At 34.1% G+C, this 21,430-nt stretch overlaps 4 protein-coding genes across 6 annotated transcripts; 3 read left to right on the plus strand and 1 right to left on the minus strand.

Moving 5' to 3' along the window:
• The first annotated feature begins 7,143 nt into the window (after positions 1–7,143).
• LOC7492256 (uncharacterized) lies at positions 7,144–7,890 on the plus strand. The gene has a single exon (XM_002308440.4). The coding sequence runs from the start codon at positions 7,254–7,256 to the stop codon at positions 7,746–7,748; it is 495 nt and encodes a 164-aa protein (XP_002308476.1). The 5' UTR covers positions 7,144–7,253; the 3' UTR covers positions 7,749–7,890.
• A 1,548-nt stretch (positions 7,891–9,438) lies between these two features.
• Positions 9,439–11,481, plus strand: LOC7491943 (pentatricopeptide repeat-containing protein At5g42450, mitochondrial). The gene has a single exon (XM_024603532.2). The coding sequence runs from the start codon at positions 9,684–9,686 to the stop codon at positions 11,235–11,237; it is 1,554 nt and encodes a 517-aa protein (XP_024459300.2). The 5' UTR covers positions 9,439–9,683; the 3' UTR covers positions 11,238–11,481.
• A 1,322-nt stretch (positions 11,482–12,803) lies between these two features.
• On the minus strand, positions 12,804–14,020 carry LOC7491944 (60S ribosomal protein L23a; the record flags this gene model as incomplete). The annotated part of the gene is made up of 2 exons (XM_024603229.2): positions 12,804–13,028; positions 13,623–14,020. Coding segments are annotated over 2 exons (483 nt in total), but the record flags the coding sequence as incomplete, so codon positions are not given.
• A 2,474-nt stretch (positions 14,021–16,494) lies between these two features.
• LOC7492257 (serine/threonine-protein kinase AFC1) lies at positions 16,495–20,614 on the plus strand. Of its 3 annotated transcripts, none has more exons than XM_024604755.2 (12): positions 16,495–16,796; positions 16,874–16,997; positions 17,221–17,247; positions 17,372–17,525; positions 17,612–17,660; positions 17,772–17,886; positions 18,107–18,198; positions 18,706–18,862; positions 18,949–19,013; positions 19,375–19,472; positions 19,562–19,667; positions 20,187–20,614. In XM_024604755.2, the coding sequence occupies exons 1-12, from the start codon at positions 16,686–16,688 to the stop codon at positions 20,343–20,345; spliced, it is 1,257 nt and encodes a 418-aa protein (XP_024460523.1). In that variant the 5' UTR covers positions 16,495–16,685; the 3' UTR covers positions 20,346–20,614. The 3 variants fall into 3 exon arrangements, with proteins under 3 accessions (XP_024460523.1, XP_024460524.1, XP_024460526.1); XM_024604756.2 differs by having other exon boundaries at positions 16,877–16,997; XM_024604758.2 differs by lacking the exons at positions 16,495–16,796; positions 16,874–16,997; positions 17,221–17,247; positions 17,772–17,886 and having other exon boundaries at positions 17,439–17,525.
• Positions 20,615–21,430: the final 816 nt, after the last annotated feature.

The raw sequence follows: 21,430 nt of genomic DNA on the forward strand, positions 1-21,430 counted from the left end.
TATAGGAAGAATGTGACTTCTCTATCTTTTCATTTTTCTCAATGTTCCGTAACCAAACACACCACTAAAAAATCTTGAGTTGTTTAGTAACACATGCTAAAAACAAATTTGTCAAAGTTGCATATTTCAGTACAAATAATAATAATTAAAAAAAAACCACATTGATGGGTTACACAGTTGAATTGGTTATGTTGTAGCCTAATGAAATATATAAAAAAAAAGCTTATTTTTTTAATCAGTTCTCTGTCAAAATTAAAAAAAAAAACTTTAAAAAACTTTAAAAACAAAACAAATAACAATTAAAAAAATCAAAATCAAAATTGATACAAATACAAACTAAAACACATTTGATTTTTGAAAAGCTAGATGTTAAATGCGAGATGAAAAAAAAAATGAGAAAAAATAAAACTTCACCAAAGCTCAACCACTGCTCTATCGTGCGCATGCATTTGGCCACGAGGAAAAGGATGCTACAATGCTTCTAATGTAATATGTAAGGCAAAGTTTGATGGTCGAAAGGTGTTATACACACTATCTAAAGAGCACCGGCTCTCACTTACTAGTACATGAAAAACACGAACCAATCATTTTTATTTTTTCATTATATTTTTATTTGTTAAATTATTGAATTTCCCTTTATTCAAATTAATTATAACTAAAAAATCATGATGAAAAAGATGAAAACACCCCTAGACATCAATTTTAATTTTTTTTCTTTAATGGCAATGGAGTAATTTCACTATGCAATCAAAATGTAAAAAAACCAAAAAGCCCCTAAACTCTAATTTTATTTTATTTTACTTTTGCTTTTATGGGTCTTTTCACTATACACCCAAAATGTAAGAGACCGACTTGTGACAAATTGATCATATCAAAATATTTACAAAATAATTGTAACAAGTGCTATAAGTAAATATTTATTTTGATAGATTATTATAGAAAATAATATTGCTTTATAATGTGATATTGTATTGAAACAAAATTATCATATCAAAATCGAATTATAAAATAAAAAATAGCCTGTTTAAATAATAATCTTATGTACAGTTATTCTAAACAAATTATTCTATAGTAGATATGTCATGCAACATGGGAAAGCTTGAAAAACTATGGGGTCAGATTCCTAGAAAAAAAGAGAGCATATACAAAATTCTACAACTATTTAGGACTAATATGAATTTTTTGAAAAATATTAAGGGGCAATTGCCTCCCTCCTCCTCCTCCTCTTATTGTAACTTCGCCCTAGCAATGGCCAAGAGCGGCGTCCATAGATATTAGAGAAGGAAGCAATTGCATCCTTAATATTTTATACCTCGCATCTTAATCCTCGCTGTCTTCACTTCTTCATATACTTCCAAATAAATACAAATCAATTATCTCTCATAATCTTTTTATTTCTTCTATGAGAAAATTTACTCCCCCACCCCTCCTCGGTGCCCGATGCCTTTTTTTTTTTGGTAGAACCAAGAGTATACTGAGCGCTGACCCAGACTAATCTCTTTGTGCACCGGGTAGCAAGTGCTCCCTAAAGGGCCGGCTGCAGACGAAGAGAGGGGTCGAATCCCAGACCTCATAAGCGACGAGAGCGCGCCTAACCGCTCCGCCAGGACCCCATGGGTGGTGCCCGATGCCTTATGTGTGAATAAATCATACTGTTGATAAAAAAATATGTTTCATCGAAATAGGAAATGCATAAATAAAATATGAGTCTTAACTAAAAAATACTTTTTTTCTAGAATTTAAATCCCTCCAAACCTTTCAAATATTTATTTTATTTGTTATACAATTAAATAAAAATTATATTTGAAAATGGTCTTGTTGCCTTCGCTCTTTCCTGATCTATTTCATGGTTTATTGCAATTATATTACTGTCAACTAGCAAGACTTTATGTACGCTATATTTATATGTGCATCTATATTTTGCTTCTTAATAAGAACAACAACCTATCACTTTAGTCTTTAATTTGTGTTTAATTACAGCACCTTTTATGATTTATTAGTTAATATATTTCTTAATTCATTATATTAATTGTATTCATCAACTTTTCACTCCTAAATTAACAATTTTGATGATATCATAAAATAAATTAGTAACATCAATTTTGTCTTACATTAAAAATAAATCTAAAATCCTTCTCGCGCGCGCGCAACATAATACAAACACAAGCATCATAACAAGTATAAGATACAAACCTAAGTATATTTTACTTTCAAAGCTTTCTAAAGGTAAAATCACTCCTCATATCTGTAGTTGATTTTACACTTCACCGTTATGTTATGAAGAATTACAGTTTACACCATGTGTTAACAGAAAATTCTTCTAAATTTGATGAAAACATCAAAACACCCTCATATATGACATATCAATATTAACCGAGAAACTAATTTTGAGGGGTATAACTCACTGGTCAGATCTTAGGTTTGCTTCCTAGAAGTTATTAGTTCGAGTCTCACAAATCTAAGAGCCACTGGAGGCTTACATGGTCGTTAACTTTAGGGCCCGTGGGATTAATTGAGGTACGCGCAAGCTGACCCGGACACCCATGTTAATAATAAAAAAAAATATTAACTGAGAAATTTCAAACTGTAAAATTAATTTATCTCTCCTCCAAACCCAAATCGAACAAAAAGCAAGTGATTGGAATTGATTTCCTGCACGCGCGATTTCGAGGTGTAGTGTGGTTGTCTCTGCTCGCTATTGAAATTTAAATCTCGCATGGGTTTCATTCAGGTCCAAAAGAGCAAAACCCATTAATTTCTACATCTCTCTATGAAATTCAAGATCTGTGCTATATATTTTGGTAATAATATGCTTGGATTATTTAATTGGGTTTTGTTTTTTCTTGTTATTTGTTAAGAATTTGGGCCTTTGCTAGGATCTAGCCTTGAGAATTTGAGCTGGGTTTTAGGTAATGGTAAATTCACTATCAAGTCTTCTAAGTAGCCCTTGATTTGTGAAAATAAAGTGGACCAGAGAATATAATAATGGAAACAAATCATTACAAATTAAAGTCAACTGTTTCTTTTTTCTTTTCCAGAAACGAGAATTTTAAATCTTAATCCCATTGAACACGATGGGCTTTCTTACCACCTAATAAACTCAGTCCAGTAACATCTGAGACCCATGTTCTGAGACGAGTCTATCTAAAACGACTCTTTTTACAGGTGGCATTGTTTCAATGGAGCAACCAGCATAGTCAACGTTCTTATCTCCCAGGTCCAAGATAAGTTTAGCCAAGTAAGGAAATTCTAACTGACGGTGCCGCCCAACCAGTGAGGGCCAAGTGTCACGATCTAGTGTGCCATGTCAGCCCGCCATGGTAACTCTGACCAAATCTAGAGTGGTGGAGAAAAAAGCAGTCAGCCTTTCCATGAGTGTGGCAGAAGAATATTTGATAGGTAATTTGGAGAATGAGAAAGGAATGTTCTTTGCTTTTGCATTTAGGGTTGTTGAAAGATGGCAAGTTCTGTGCGTGAATCACTGAATTCTTTGCTTGGAGAAGAGATTTTCCATGCTTTCTTGAGAAAGGGACTTCATTCTAATTTAGTTCTGGGCTCACGAAGGAGATAGAGAGTTCTACACACAGCAGCAGTCCTCCTGTATCTCCACCTGTGATAACGTACGATCCTCTCAATGGAGCTATTATACTAATGGAGGAGGGCAGTAGTCCATCTTCAAAGAGAAAAGTGCGTGAGTCATGGATCTAGTGGGCATGATTTCTTGTTATTTTTCTAACGCGTGACAACGACACCCATTGCATTAAGAATAAAAGCTTAAAATATTTGTTTGATTTTACGTTTTACAAATATTTTTAAAAAATTTAAATTTTATTTTATTTTTTTATTTTAAATTAATATATTTTTAATATTTTTAAATCATTTTAATGTACTAATATCAAAAATAATTTTAAAAAAATATATTATTTTAATATATTTTTAACTAAAAAATACTTTAAAAAATAACCACAAACACCCTTTTAAATATTCTATAGCCAGACTTCTCCTGATTATGATCTCTGAAAGCTTCATTCACTTTTTTATCTTCAAGAGATGCATGCATTCATCAGGCTGACGTAATTACCGTGTTATGATCCTCTCAAAATGAAGGAAAATACAGAGAAGCTTTCCAATTTAATTACCGACTTTGGATTTTTATTCTATTTAACTTTTTTTTTATTTTGCGTGATATTTTTAAAAATTTTAAATATATCCGAAAGCATTTCATCATATGACATAGTAAGATAATGATGTGGCTATTTGGTATCGACACATGGCAAAAAGTGGGACCTACTCGAGATCACAGAATAATCATTAATTATTGAAAAAAAATATCTTAAGAAAACAATAAATAATAGAAAATTAAAAGCATGAAAAGGGAAGCTTGGTTGGGCTGTGCGCGGCCTAGACATTAATACAAAGGGGGACTCATGACTCGATGCCACCTCCACTTTCTACCGACTGCGTTAAACATGGTAAAAATTTATAAAACTATAGGGATTAAATTAAATTAGAAAGTGCTTCTCTTTTCAGTCCTGTAAGAAAAAGGACTAATTATTCATATTAAAAGTAGAAGATTCATAAGAATTCTAATGAAGATTTTATTTCTAATTACAACCTGATATAAAATTTAATACGTATGAGAACTCGCATGACATTCATTCGCCATTAATTACCATCACAATTCACATGCATGCATTACTAACATGTCTATGGAACATGCATGTACTGGGCGAGTCGCCATTCCCTTGTAAGAACAGCTGCAAGGAAATACCAGCAACTTTGAAGTTTGTCGTCCTTCAGGGATAGAACATTATCTCAGAACCCTATGCAAGGGAGAAGATCTATATATCTCTCTGTGGGTTTCTTTCTCGGCCAAAATATCTTCCATCAAAGTATGTTTGTTATAAACAAAGGCATCCAAGCGACCAAACTGTGATTGTTTGCCTTCACGAATCATGACAGTTACGTGTATATATACATATATGCAATGGATCATATCCATCAATTTTAAGCAAAATCATGTGTTTTCGTTTTCGTTTTGTGATTTCGTTATATAGAACAATGACACTATCACTTGCTGCTAATCATCTTCATTTCCGATTGTTAAGTATGATTTGATAGAATTCCGTTTCTATTTAGCATCTGCGAATATCTTTATATATATATCATCTTTGATTGCGTGCAAAATTCTCAAATTATGCAGAAAGGCTTTTCCTTAGTTCCTATAATCTCTCTCTCATTAGTTTCATGCATCAAGCACATTTGTTTTTCCTTTTTATTCAGGTTGAAATTGCTTTCTGTCCGTGACAGATAATTCAGAGATGCAGGGGAGCATTGATCATATATATAGATTCGAAGTCTTAAAGTATATGATAATTTCAATTTGCCAAGCATATATATATATATATATATATATATCATATTATGAGAATTTTCGTAAACTTTTTTTTGTTTAGACTAAGAATCTTTTATATATAACTTAACTTTAATTACATCTTCATGATATAATTTTCATTAATTTAAAAACTATATGATATATAGAATATTTCAAAGATATATTTTTAAAACTCTCGGGGAGATGTATGAAGCCCCCTGACCACTTGATAAAGGTACCAGCTAGACATTGTCTCTTTGCATCTGATTTGTTATACTATTGCTTCAATATTTGCTTAAAAATTCCTAAAAGGGACGCTCATTTTCTACCCATGCTAGTAAAAGGATTGCCAAGAAGCTCGCATGCGTGTGGAAAACATCACCCAGCACTAAGCAACTCTTTTAAAAAACTACTTCTTTATCTCCACGATCCATAACTTTTATCTAAATTAGGTCTCGATCATTTCCTGGCCACCTTCTTTTTTTTTTTTTTTCGTTTGATAAAAGTCATCTACAACATTCATCGTCGAAGAGAATTAATTACTGGCGGAGATTACAAGTTAGAAAACAGCACTAATTGCCCATGCTGGAACACCTTTCCATGGACACGATGCTGGGACCCAACTGCTGGGCTGTCACAGTAACGTACAGGACAGGCGAAAGCCATATTCAGGACGCTAAAGCTGTAGAAATTAACTGGTAAAAAACCTGCGAAATACCTCTCATACAACTATTGCTGCAATACTAATTAAAAGGCGGCGATCTTGAGAAGTTCACATAATCTCCCAAATTGACATGAAATCCATTCATGTTGCTTACTCTTCTTTTTTCTTTTCTTTTTCCCAGGGGCAAGTCTGGATTAGACAACAACGGTAGTTCTCTTCCATTCCTAAGTCCTTTCCCGTCCCTCCGTAAATCTTTTGCATTTTATGCTAAAATAAATGAGTCCCACTAGCATAGATGTATTCACATCAGGAGAGGCATAGTTTTGCATCGAATCACCACGACACAAGGAAGTAGCACGTAGTGGCTTCTACCAGCGAACCCCATTAATTAGCCAAATCTTATTGTGCATGTTTTAATTTGATGTTACGGTTGGAAGTAGGGAGAGATAGTCGATGTTGCACAGAACTGCTAGTCAGGTAGAGTTTTAACCAGATCGATCCATGGTGCTCCAGTGGTCAACCACTAAAGTACAAAGAGTTTAAGCGGCCCTACTAGCTAGATCCTAGCTAGCTAGCCGATCTTCCACTACTGTAAAAAAATGAAATCCGGTGAGAACCCACTTAATTCGACTCCAAATGCAAGGAATGAGGTCGTGTATTTGCTTATGATCTCATAGACAAAGAAGAGCCCACTCATTAATTATAGCTAGTTATAGCTGTGATAGAAAGTTTGTGGTGTACAGTTTAAACACTTCCAACAAAAGAGAGCTAAAGCTCTAATCATGCTTAATTAATTTGTACCTTTATGTTATGCTAATTTACCTTTTATACTCTAGTCTTGTGTTTTCACACTACTATATCATGCTTTATTTCCAATTAACCAATCAAAATTGACTCCCATGCGCCACTGAACATGAGTCGGCTTTCAGTTTCCAGTTGGGTGGTGATGACCTCAATGAGGAGGTTCTGTTGCAAGTCTTCTTTACACACCAGCAAAATCATCACCGTGGGGTCCAAAGTGAAAGGAGTGGTGTTCCTTGTAATATCTGGGACATCTCAAGGGCATCTTTATAACCATATTCTATGTATATATATACACACACAACGCCAGCTATAACCGCAGCACCATTCATGCAAAGAAATTAAAGCATTGCCAAGAAGCAACTCTCTTCTTTCTTTTCACTAAACAATCAATAGTAGCTAGAGATATATATCATGGGGAATTGCCTGGTTCTGCAAGCAAATGTTATCAAGGTCATGAAACCAGATGGGAAGATCCTTGAATACCAAGCACCCATAAAAGTCCAGCAAGTTCTGTCAGATTTCTCTGGTCATGCAATAGCTGATTCGCTTCAGGCTTTCCAGCATCTTCCGCCAGACACCAGCCTACTTGGTGGAGACCACTTGTACTATCTTGTGCCTCTCCAACTGCCATCCCCACAGGCTAAGAAGAAGAAAGTAAGATTTTCAATTCCAGAGGAGGAGGCCAAAGATGTGCAAGAAAAAACCAGTACTGTGGTGAGAATCAAGCTGGTGATCAGCAAGCAAGAACTGCAGGAGATGCTAAGAAAGGGAGGGGTCTCAGTTGATGATATGGTTTCTCATCTTCAGGGTCAACAGAGAGTGCAAAAGGTGGATATCTCCGGTAGTGATAGTGAACATAAAGGTTGGAAGCCTGAGCTGGAAAGCATACCTGAAAGAAGCCACTAGCAGTCTTCAATAAAAATGTAAAACCACTCCCATAATTTTAGTTCTAACATAGGAATAGATACAGTGTATTAGCCCTGCAGAAAGATAATGAAAAGAGTACAATATTTAGCTTGTTTCCTAATCAGAAATGCTTCGTGCTTAATTGTGTGTTTTAAGAAATTAACCTGATCAGGCTATGCATACATCACCCAAAATTATCATCCCACGCAATTAAATTGAATAATTAGCCTTATAATTGTCGTCTTGCTATAAGGCATATATACCTCCTCTTTTTACTTTTCTTAACCAGTACTAAAATAGCATATATATCAAAATTTGGTGTCATTCAACAGTACAAAACCATACTCTACGATAGTAATTAGTCGAGGCTTTTGGGTTTAGTTTTTTTTATTTTTATTTTATTTAGTTTTAATATGGTTTCAAAGTTTCTTTGACCAAACAGTCGTCGTCTTCAAGAAATGTAAAGATGCGTTAGAAAATAACTAGTATAATGCTTGTGCATTGATGTGGGTAAGTCTATAAAACACTCAATTATTTATTGATTTTTTTTATAAGAAAAATATATGAAAAAATGACACTGAAAATTAATGTGCTTAATCAATCTATATAGATTTAGTCAATGAGTTATTAGAAAATTCACAAAAAAAACAATCATTAATTATTGAGAAAAATATCTTAAGAAAACAATAAATAATGGAAAAATAAAAGCATAAAAAAGGAAGCTTGGTTGGGCTGAGTGCGGCCTAGACATTAAGAATACAAAGGGGGGACTCATGACTCGTCGCCACCTCCACTTTCCAGCGACGGCGTTGGCAGAAAAATCAAGAGGCCACTAGTTTTGGCCCCTCAAATCTAATTTATACATTATTTTTATCTTGAAATACCTTAGAATAATCCCAACAACATTTAAAAACTATTTTTAAACATTAAAACATGTTTCAGTCAATTCTAAAATGACAAGACTCTCTCTCTCTGTGCTTATCTCTTCTCCCTCTACATACAAGGGCATTATATTAGGGCCATTCCTTACAATTCTCGAAATATATATCAAGAACTAGAGCAAATTAAATTTTATATTAAAAAAATCATTTAATTATTTCTTTTTGGCAAATCCATGTTGTTGTAAACAGAAATGAGCGTTTTTATTATAGTGACCCAATCGTGACCTTTCTTTTACAAAATATTTTTTAAGAATCCAAAAAAAAGTGAAAAATAAAAAAATTCTAAAAAATGTGTTTACAGTCATTTGCACGCAATTTTACAATTTTCAATTTTTGTTTTTATTAAGATCTTTTAAAAAAAATTAAAAAAATATATTTTCAACGTATTCACGTTTATTTTGTATTTTTTTATGAAATTAATGTTAACATTATTTTTCAAAAAAGATAGAAAACCAAATTAATCTTAAATTTTAAACTACAAATTGAATATTAATTAATATTAAAAAAATGCTGAAACTTTATAATTTTGCTACCTTTATCTTTCTTACTTGATTTTATTATTAACTCAAAATACATGGAGAATATATTTAATTATTTATTAACTTTTTTCGATCAATGAGAGTTAGCATGAGCATGGTTTTGCGAATGTCATGTTAATTATATTTTATTCTTTTGGGAATTAATCAGTAATTAAATAATTTGTTTGCCTATTTTATTTTACAATTTTGAAATAAACTTGATTTATAAAATTTGATTTCAAAAACATAAATATTTTTGTAACTAATTTGCTATGCATTTAAATTATTTGATTATAAGAATTTTCAATAATAAATATTAAATCTACATTTATTAGAAAATGTTCTTCGTCTCTAAAATCTGAACGCACCACACTCTCCTCCTAATATTCTATCAAGCTACTCGATTGAAGGAGGAGCATTTATTTTGAGGGTAATGAAATGGCAAATTTCCCGATGCTGTCCTTTTTCTGGGTCAAATGATGCAGCCTGTCCAAATTTACAGAAGACTGATACAGATGAAACCTGGTTTTTGCAGATTATCTCAACTTCAAACCTTACCCAGAAAAATCCACTCAGTAGCTTTTAAATCTAACCACTTTTTAGCACATGAATATATTCTCAAACCAGAACACTCCCATTTCTCTCGAAATGCACTTCAAGTGTTCGATACAATTCCTGACCTGGATGTTGTATCAGCAACAACCATAATTGGTCAGTTTGCTAGGCTGCATCAATACAGAGAAGCAATACAACTCTTCTCTAGAATGCTTTTTTTGAATGTTACGCCCAATGAGTTTACATTTGGCACTGTTATTCACTCCTCAACCTCACTTGGAGACCTTAACTTAGGGAGGCAATTCCAAGCTTGTGCAATGAAGATGGGCCTTAATTACATGGTCTTTGTGGGCAGTGCAGTCTTAGATTCTTATGCCAAGTTGGGTTCTATTCAAGAAGCTCAAAGAGCTTTTGAGGACATACAACATCCTAATATTGTTTCTTACACTGCATTGATACATGGGTACCTCAAGAAAGGGAGGTTTGAAGAGGCATTCGAGCTTTTTAAACAGATGCCGGAGAGAAATATTGTGTCGTGGAATGCGATGATTGGTGGGTTTAGTCAGATGGGACAGAATGAAGAGGCTGTCAATCTTTTTGTTGAGATGATTAGAGAAGGCTTGGTGCCTTGTCAATATACATTTCCTTGTGCTATTATTGCTGCTGCAAATATAGCAGCACTTGAAATGGGCAGAAGTTTTCATGCTTGTGCTATTAAGACAATGGGTGAGTTTAGTGTGTTTGTTGGCAATTCTCTAATTAGCTTTTATGCAAAATGTGGAAGCATGGAAGATAGTCTCCGTCTTTTTTATGAACTTCCTGAAAGAACTATCGTCTCTTGGAATGCTGTGATTTGTGGCTTTGCACAGAATGGGAGAGGAGAGAATGCTGTGGACTTCTATGAAAGAATGAGGAACACCGGTCTGAGACCTGATAGTGTTACGCTACTTGGCCTGTTATGGGCTTGTAATCATGCTGGTCTTGTCGACAAGGGGTATTCGTATTTCAATCGTGCAAGGCTGGAGCACCCCAGTTTGTTAAAACCTAAACATTATGCTTGTATGGTTGATCTACTGTCTCGCTGTGGATGTTTCAAAGAAGCTCAGGAGTTTCTTCGTGACTTGCCTTTCAATCCGGGAGTTGGTTTTTGGAAGGCACTGCTTGGAGGCTGCAAGATACATTCAAATACGGAACTGGGGGCATTAGCCGGGAGAAATATCCTAGATTTGGATCCCAAAGATGCATCATCATATATCATGTTGTCAAATGCACACTCTGCTGCTGGTAGATGGCAGGATGCGTCGGTAATTAGGCAAGAGATTCATGCGAGGGGGTTGAAGAGAATTCCAGCTTCCAGTTGGATCGAAATCAAAACCAAAGTTCATGTCTTTGTCAACTGTGACATGAGTCATCACCAAAAGGATGATATTTATAGTGTCTTGAACTTCTTATATTGGGAAATGGACTCAGATTGAGACTTTCGGTTTTTTACCAGAGTAATAAATGACTCTTTTGGTTGATTATTGTGAGAAAGCGAGGAGATCAAACTGAATGAGCTTTACAAGGAAACAAGTCGGTGCTTAGAACCGAGACATATTTAGGCACTATCTTTTTTATGATGGAGGATAACCTAACCTATTATTATTTGGTTGGGAAATTGTACTCTATCTCATGTTATTAAATTAAATTTATTTGAATTTATTTATTTATTTGATGTTATTAAGTTGGGTCATTTTATATACTGAGCAAAAAACCTAATCGATAGAAAATATGCAAATATAAAAAGGTGTTCAAGAACTAGTGGTAAAGGACATGTAGAGATTGTAAAATTAACTTATTAGTTGGCGAAGATGAGAAGCTAGGAGATCATGAGAAGAATAATAATGAATATATGAATAATTTTGAAATCCTGTTTCAAAGACATGAGTAAAATAAGGAGTTTCTTAATCGATATGAATATGATATTGAAATTGAAAGTTTTGATGATTATAGATTCTTTGTGAATTGAACTTAACTACAAAAATTTGATGAGAATGATGAAGATAATGTTAAAAGAAAAGATTTAGATGTAAAAAAATTTATTTGTGATGTCCATGCAAAGAAAACCAAATTAGATATTGTTCTAAGAATTTTTTTATAAATTACATTGCGAAGTATATGCCTTTACGTGTTTGAGAAGAGTTTTTGAATTAATGAGTTCAATGATGTACTTTACTTCCATAAAAGTTATAAAATAAATTTTCAAATCTTCTCTAACTTTAAGTTTAGTGTTTTGTTTGTTAGAGAGACTAAGTATATTGCTAACAAATATATAATATTTATAATGGAAGGGGTAAGCATTAAAAAGATTGAAAACGTTTTGTTTTGTTGAGTTTATGTAATTATTGTTTACTCGGTGGTCTCTTAACTTTCCACATTCATGGATCTCAAGTACCACTTGGCCTGATAATAAATTTCTTTTAACAAAAAGCCACCCAACACAGTCACATGAACTTCGAGTTTCTTGAGTTCATAGGTCCAGAGCTTATCTCATGCATTTTTCTCTATTATGATAAGTTTTTCCTGTGTGTACTTCGGGCTTCATCGTATTGGGATTTGCATTTGATACAGTAACTTCTTCATGCAATTTTCTCAAAACCCCTTGAACAACTCTTGTCGTCTGAAACAGAGGTAGATGATGTTGCCTTGGAGAGAACTGATATTCGGGTCTATTTTTGGTCATGTTCTTATGCTGGTGAGACTATATTTTGTGTTCTACTCTCATGTAGTTCAGCATACGGAGGCTATCATTTGAAGATGGGCATGTTGCTGAACTTTAGAGGAAGCCAAGACCTACTTTTGGAAACTAATAAATAAGGGCCAAGTTGAGAAACTAGTAAACTAATTTCGGTTTTTCGCTTGTTGAGATGCTATAAGAGCATGAAGGAAGCCATTTCTTTAAATCTATTCTTCAATAACCTGTAATTACGAATTTGCAAACATTTGCAAACTTAGACAACAAGAAACGTCAAAGCAAGACATCATCAAAACATCAACGGAAATTGACCAAATGCAGTGCGTTTTTATGAATATCAAACTGAAATTGCTGGCTCAACTCTGCTCAAGGTTCTTGAATGATTTATTAGCTTGAACTTCAAATGCTTCAAAAAAAAAAGTCATGCAAATGGAAATGGACACTAGTTTAGATTATGCCGATCTTGTTTGCCACGTCCAAAGCATCATAATCTGGTGTCAACCTAACATAAGCTTTCTTTGTCCCATCTGGCCTGAAACAAAACAGAGCAAATATAGTTTAGAAATGCAAGCAACATGACAAATAAGAACAAGAAACTTATTCAACATAAACTTCCATAAAAAATTAACATCAGTACTAATACTTGATGATTAAAACAAGCTTTTAGTTTCAGGTAAAGTAAGGCAGTGGCTGTGTAATGCACACAGCTTCGAGGCATCAAATTAGTTTTGCCGTTCCTAGAAAATGAACTGAAGATACAAAACGAAAAGCCAAATTTGCAAAATGGGAAACTGCTTTCATATAGCTGACTTAATACATATCATTGAAGATCTTCACCTGCATGCCTAAACAAGATGGACTAATCCGTTCACCAATTTCATCTTTTAATAAATTAACAATGCTAGAATTTATTTAGTTGTCTACGTGTGTCAGCAAAAAGGATATACATCATAGGATCCTGTAAAATTAGACTAAGAATGGCCAAATCGAGAACATGTTGCCTCTTAGCAGGCAAACCCAACAGGACCAAGTTGTGGAAATAATCAAGGCACTCGACAGACATGTCAACTTGTTCAATAATAATATTGCTCCAAATAGGGGATGAGGAGATTAACACCATTGCTACCTAATTAAAGTGTTCACTTTCTTGGTCTGAATGTCATACATCTTCTTCACTGCATCCCTAATCTTCTTCTTATCAGCACGAATGTCAACAATGAAAACTAAAGTGTTGTTATCCTCAATCTTCTTCATCGCTAACTCAGTTGTGAGAGGATACTTTAGAATCTGATAATGATCAAGCTTGTTCCTTGGAGTTGCACTAATGCGAGGGTATTTGGGGTTCCTCTCCTTCTTCAATGTCCTGGGGCGATGAAATGTGACCTTAGTTCGTATCTTCTTGGACTTCTTGAAAGCTGGCGCACCTGATTTCAAGGCCTTGGCAGCTTTTTGAGCTTGGGTCTTCGCATCAGCCTTCTTCGCATCTAGGTAACGAAGACCCAAGAGAGCAAGTATACCACCATTTCAATTCCAAATGTTCATATATCAAGCATTTCATCCTTTCCTATTATTACAAAGCTCATTTATAGTACTCTTAAAACTCTAACACCTCACTATGTCATACTACAAAAATACAGAATACAACCCAAATATATATATCCTCTAGAATATAAACAACAAAGTCACTAGCGAATACGAACAAACAACCTGGTTATTCCCATTGCCATGTCTTGATCTTTCACTAACTTATTATTAGCACCCGAGCCTATGAGAACCACCCCTAAAGATCCTAACAACTACAAAATCAGGTCCATAACCAATGCAAGAAACTTAAAAGAAATCAAAACTGAAAACAGCTAAAAAAGAGAGCCGAGTGAATATAACAAACATATTGCTGAAAATGAAGATATCCCATGAACATACCTTTAGGAGCGATTGCAAGGCAGGAGAAAGGCCACTCGCAAAATTGCTGTTAGTTAGGGTTCCGGATGGATTACACAATTATACACGGAGCAGTCACACGTATCTAGGCCCGTGAGAGAATAGAGACAAGCCCAGGTTAACATCTAGGCCCAACATTATAATTATGACATGTACTAAAATGCCCAGCGCCTTTTTTTTTTTTTGTTATTATAAATATTTTTCAAAATTTGTTAAGGATTGAAAAGATTATATGATGAGGCACCAAAGTAAATATTATAGAGAAACATAACGTCTAGTCTTAGAAGCAAATTTCATTTTAGTCTTAGATTTTATTTTTCTTATTTTTTAGTAGAGAAAGTTGCTATTGGAATCGATTCTAGCAATGAAAAAAGTCTATCTTAATGTCAACATGTTACTTTCAATAAGAAAAGTTTTATTAAGATGTTATTTGGCTTTTATCGTAATTAGAAAAGTGGATCTTACCTCTAAAAGATTTTAAAAATTAGGTTGAGTTTCAATTTTTACACTGAATTTTTAGATGTTTTTTGCCATAAATAGATTTATTTTAATTTATATTTGTTTTGGGGTTGAAAATATGGGTTTTAGAGACAAGGATTCATCTTTCTTTCTTTTTTTAGCCACCACTTTGGTGGTTGAAATCTAGGTTTATGTCTAGTAGACAACATGTTCTCTATTACCTTAAAAAAAATGAATTTTGTAAAACACAAAGGACAATCATTGTAACACTTTTTTTGGTTCTCGTAATTTTTTTTTCAATTGCATTCTTTTATGAACCAATTGAAGAACAATTTGTTATAATTTGTTAAAGATTGAAAAGATTCTACATGGGAGACCAAAGTGAACAATACATATAAACATAATGTCCAATTAATATATTAAGAAGCAAATTTTATTCTTCAGTTTCTAATAGAAAGATATGAGAGAGAAAGTATCATATTCCAATCAAAAAAAGTTTTTTATTAGAACTAATTCTATTTATGAAAAAGATAGATCCTATTGTCAGTTACTTTTGAGATGGAAGTTTCATTGAGATATTATTTAGACTTTATCATGTCTGGAAAAGTAGATTCAACCTCAAAAAGGTTTTGAAAATCAAGTTGTGTTTTGGTTTTTACATCGATTTTTGAGGTATTTTTCGATAAAAAAATGATTTTTTGTGATGTTTTCTATGTTTTTTTTTTGTTAAAATAATTGAAAAAACAGGTTTTATGATCAAAAATTTATTTTACTTGTTTTTCTAGCCACCACAGTAAGTGGTTGGAATCTAGGTTTACACCCAATAGACAACTTATTTTATTTAAATAAAAACCATGTTTCACAAAAGTGTGTGATCGTGTGGTTAAAGTTATTATTTTCAAATATCTTGGGTAGTTTTTTGTGAGTTTAAGAAATTATTTTGAGATGCTTGATTTAATAAAATAAAATTTTATTTTATTAATTAAAAAATATTAAAACTTTATGTGTTAAATTTTAAACTAAAACAAAAACTTCAGCCTTTTTTTTTAATTGTACATGAGGCCTGCTTTCAATTATCTTAGTCCTCAAAGTTCTTAGTTTTTTTTTAATTTCAAAATTTAATATTGAATTTTTGTTATTTTTTAAATTTTATTATTTAATATTTATTTAATTTTGAATTGGTTTTTATATTTTATAACTAAATTAAAAAAATATTATTGAATTTAGTACAGTCAATGGTAATAGCAGGTTTAACCAACTAAATTAGATTGATTTGTATATCACCATTTTAATATTTTTAAAAAATCATCCTAAAATTCTTTTATATTTAACAAAATTTTGGATGAAGCACGAGAAATAACCTGGTATAATCTAAACACGCGTGGAGAGAAGCCCAAGTTAACATCAAGGCCCAAAATCTAAACTATACACGCGTCGAGAGAAGCCACAGGGTGGTGGTCCTGAGAGGTGAAACAAATATAGAAAGACGAAACGCTCCAGGACTGGGACCCACCTATTAACTATAGTTAGAAACTTAGTAGGCCAATTGGGTTAACTTTACCTGGCTGTACACAACCTTGGTTAAATTAAAGTCTTCCTCAGGTTTAGCTTCCGAAAAGATCGATCTCTCTTGCTCGTCCTCCTATTCAAGATTGTACTTTTTAGGGTTTCAAAAAAAAAAAATCCCCAAATTTTCTCTTTCAGAATTTACAAGTTTTCAATAATTCAGATTCAAATTGAGTGATGGATTCATTGATTACATGTTTAAATAAAGAGGATTAAGAGAGAAATGGAAACGCAGAGAATAACAGAGTTTCCACATAAAAACATGGATAAGCGTCCCAAGAAACGACAACGTTTAACATGGGGCGTACCTCCTCCTCTCTTAGCTCCTCCAAAGGTAGGTTTTGATCTTCTCTAAAATCTAAGAAATCAGAAACTTTCAATTTTAATTTTGATTTTAATTTTTTATTGCAGCAGGTGATTCCTGGGATGTTTTGTGGGTATGGGTTTTACAATGGGAATGGTTCACCTCCTTGGAGACCTGATGATAAAGATGGACATTATGTTTTCGCCATTGGAGAGAATTTGACTCCGCGCTGTAAGTCCCCGTTAAAATTTCCTTACTTAATTTGCTTTGATAGTATTTAAGGTTTGATTTAATTGGATCATTTTTTTTTTTGGTGAAGAGGATTCCAAAAGTGCCATTTCTAAGCATCTCGTATTTTTAACTGGTTATTCTGAGAAACTGTAAAGTTTAATATATTGGTTCTGATCATATTTTCTATGCTGATACTGTCTTTTTTTTCCCTTTAATCTTGCAGACAGGATTCTTAGCAAGATGGGTGAAGGTTAGTACTTTTTTGGGTTTTGATTTTGTCATATTGTATCCCTTTTATATGAATTTGTGATCTATAATTTAAGAAGTTATTTCTATCGTTTTCTTACTCTTATCTCGTGATTGCTTTCATGCAGGAACTTTTGGGCAGGTCTTGGAATGTTTTGATAATGAAAAGAAAGAAGGAGTGGCAATCAAAATTGTCCGCTCCATACACAAGTATCGCGAAGCTGCAATGATTGAAATTGATGTCCTGCAGAGGCTGGCTAGGCATGATTTTGGTAGCACACGGTAAGGCTTTGCATTTTCTTTTTTCTACCCTTGTTCATTCTAGAAGTTTGAAGTGATTTTAGTATAAGTGGTTTTATTCTTTGCAGTTGTGTACAAATACGGAATTGGTTTGACTATCGTAATCATATTTGTATTGTAAGTATTTGTCAGTATTTCTGATTTGATTAATTTGAGAGCAATAAATGCTCCTGCATGCCTAAATGTTCTGTGAGCTAGCTTGCGGATGAATTTAAATGGTTTCAACAGGTATTTGAGAAGCTTGGACCAAGCTTATATGATTTTCTCCGCAAAAACAGCTATCGGTCATTTCCCATTGATCTTGTCCGGGAGCTTGGCAGACAACTTTTGGAGTCTGTTGCATGTGTGTGGACAATTCTTGTACCATTTTTATCTATATTTTATATGAACTCGATGCTCAGATGCTCTTAATTGGAAACAAAATTTAACCATATATTCTAACTTCTTTTTTCCATTTTCTTATTTTCTTGAACCCCAAAGTAAATATTGTTTGGATTAGCATGGAGTTGGTTGATAATAGAGATGGTATTTTTAGTTTGCTCATTAGTTTGTTACCTTTGCAGTTATGCATGATTTACGTCTGATTCACACTGACTTGAAGCCTGAAAATATTCTACTTGTTTCCTCTGAGTACATCAAAGTGCCAGATTACAAGGTAATGTTTCAAGGTTAATGTTTTTTTTTATTTCTTTTTTGTATTGCATGATTTTGTCATGACTTTGAACTTGTATCTGCAAGTTTAAGAGTGTAAATGAACTGGAATTTGGAACACAACTGAAGCTTCTCTTAGCCAAATAAAAGAATTTGTCTTTTTTTTTTTTTCTTGCATGTTCATTTTTACACCTGAACCTGTTAATGTACTTTAAAATTTTGATTTGATTCTTTATCTAAGCAGCATTGTTGTTAGAACATTCCGTACCATGCGCCATGCATTGTTAAGATATGTTACTCCTGCGTAACATCATATGCTAATCATATAATATACTTGCAATTTGAAAGTTTTCCTTATATTCATGATAACTGCCAGGAGATACATTACAATGGAGCTTTCTCTTATTTCCACTTCCCAACCCAAGCCATGATTGAATTGTGTGTTTTTTTCTCTTTTCCCCTCGTTGTTGATTGACTGATGATTTTTTTTCTTCTCTTTCATGTGATTTAGTTTCTTTCACGGTCCACAAAAGATGGTTCCTACTTCAAGAATCTTCCCAAGTCAAGTGCTATTAAGCTCATTGATTTTGGAAGTACTACATTTGAACATCAGGATCACAACTATGTGGTGTCAACACGGCATTATCGTGCACCAGAGGTTGTTTTAGGTAATCACTAAAACTATTGTTGCGCTGATGCTTTGAATTTTGATGCTTGTTGTCAAATGACATTCCATGGCACATGTTTTCTTCAGGTCTTGGGTGGAACTATCCCTGTGATATATGGAGTGTGGGCTGCATACTTGTTGAATTATGTTCTGTAAGTAACATCAGTTTTGTATTCTCTCCCCTTGATTACATTTTCCCGTGTTGCTGAATAATGGTTCTGGTTCTTATTGGCCAGAAAGGGTTTCAAGTGAAAGGTTAAGTAAGACAGGCTGCAGTGAATCGGAACTGCCTGAGAAAATAAAAACATTCTCTTTGTTTGATGCATTTCTAGTAGCCAAATATTATTTGCCAAGTTTTTTATTAAGGCATGTTTGGCCTGGGGTGATTTTGTGTTCTCAGATGGACTACTTTGGGACATAGGGCATCCATAAAGAGTGTGAACTGTAATTTAATATTGCATACTTGAAGGAAGCTAATTTATGTATATGTTATTTTGGTTTGTCTATGACTAGGGTGAGGCCCTTTTTCAAACTCATGAGAACTTGGAACATCTTGCCATGATGGAGAGGGTTTTAGGACCTCTGCCACAACACATGGCGATCAGGGCTGAGTAAGAGAATTTGCTGTAGTTGCTCTATTTGTTTGTTCCCATCTTTCCATGTGGATGAATTACTTCCTTTGTGCCCGATCTTGTTGCAGTCGACGTGCTGAGAAATATTTCAGGAGAGGTGCGCGATTGGATTGGCCTGAGGGTGCAACTTCAAGAGAAAGCATGAGAGCAGTTACGAAGTTGCCTCGTCTGCCAGTAATTTTTCAGAATCCATCTCAATTAGTTTACTTGTAGAATAACCTGCTGCCTCTGCCTATACTTGTGCTGAAAAAGTACCTGGGAATTTCAGTAGTGATAAATGGTAATCCACAAAGAGAGGTCTTGAAAAGCATGGTTGAAAAGAGCTGGTTGCATTTCTTAAATTTTTAGAGTATCTTCCAAAATTCATCTCACTCAATTCCCAGAATAGCTGACAAACGTATCTTTGAAATAACTATTTCTTACCTTGCTCCATTCTCTGTTGAAAGAAACAACTTCGCGTTCATTCACTTAAAAAAAGCAACCTCTTAATCAGATTTTACTCTTTTCCTGTGTAGAAACTTGGTTATGGCTTTGTTTTCTGGTCCTGTTATAACATGCACTTTGATGTCTGCCGGTCACCTTTATTTGTATTTGTACCTGATTTCTCCGGCTCCCCCCCCCCCCCCCCCTTTCTTTTAATTTCTCACTTCATGCAATTGCAAATTTATGTACTGTTTTGAATTTCTTTGGCAGAACATAATAATGCAGCACGTGGATCATTCTGCCGGTGATTTAATTGATCTCTTGCAAGGACTCCTAAGATATGACCCAGCAGAGCGGCTCAAAGCCAGGGAAGCGTTGAGGCACCCATTCTTCTCAAGAGATCTTAGAAGATATGGCTACCCCGTGTAATCGGGATTCTCCCCTCTTCATTTTGACGAGCTTTGAGCAACCATATAAACAAAGAGAACATGCAGCGATTGGCGTTGACTGGCATTATATGATGTCAGGTTAATTGTACCCTTGTTCCATATAGTAAAGTGTAATTCTCATTCCCTACAGTGCCCACTTGCCTTTTATTTTTTGGTTTTCTGATCCAAATTGTTTGTGTACCAACAACCCACTAAATTATTTCTACTTTGTTTTGTGAAGATGAAGAAAAATCAAAATTTATTATTCTATGTCTCAGATTTGGTTCATCATCTTGATTTCTTGCCAATAGCACTCCCTCTTTAAATTTTGGTGCCTGTGGCAAAGCAATCGGATTGGCTTTTGGTGCCTGTGAACCCGATGAATTATGTGCAGTAAAAATTAATTAGCATCTTATCTTCTCAAGCATATCAACATTGCGTTGGTGATGTCGCTGTGAGCTTAGAGTAAACAATAAACATGTCATAATCGCGTATTAGCTGTAATTGCACAAGAGCACGCGTTATCTGTAACGCATTTAGAGGAAATAATTAGTACTGCAAATTGTAGTGCTCTAGATATTCTAATGTTTTTACTAAAGTAAGACTATCAAGAAAGTAAAGGTCGGAGACTCTATAATGTGACCCACGACCTCCTCAGGTTAGTAGCTGAAAGTTGAAACGGTGGGGCATGGGAGGTTTTGCCTTCTTTTGCAGATATGATATGCTTTCACGGCTTCGTGTGAATATCTTCCTCTCTCTCTCTCTCTCTCTCTCTCAGAGCACTGAACTTGACACTGCAGAAGGTTATTCAAAGAGAGGCTTGGCACATTTTTACAGCGGTGAGCTACCCTGTTATAAATGGATTCCAAGCAAATGAACATCAGATCCACGATTCCTAGCTAAAAATACATTAAATAGACGGGCACAGTTTCACCATCACTGAGCTTAGAAAGCGACCGCTTAAAAGGAAAGAATAAAATCCCAAAAATCCATGAAGTAAAATTCCTAACCATTGCATTCGTTTTGTAAACATGAACTTACCTTCTTGGTAAATAAACCAAAAACTCCACATGAAAAACATCAAAT

This window comes from Populus trichocarpa, chromosome 6 (assembly GCF_000002775.5).
Source record: "Populus trichocarpa isolate Nisqually-1 chromosome 6, P.trichocarpa_v4.1, whole genome shotgun sequence".
NCBI lineage: Eukaryota > Viridiplantae > Streptophyta > Magnoliopsida > Malpighiales > Salicaceae > Populus > Populus trichocarpa.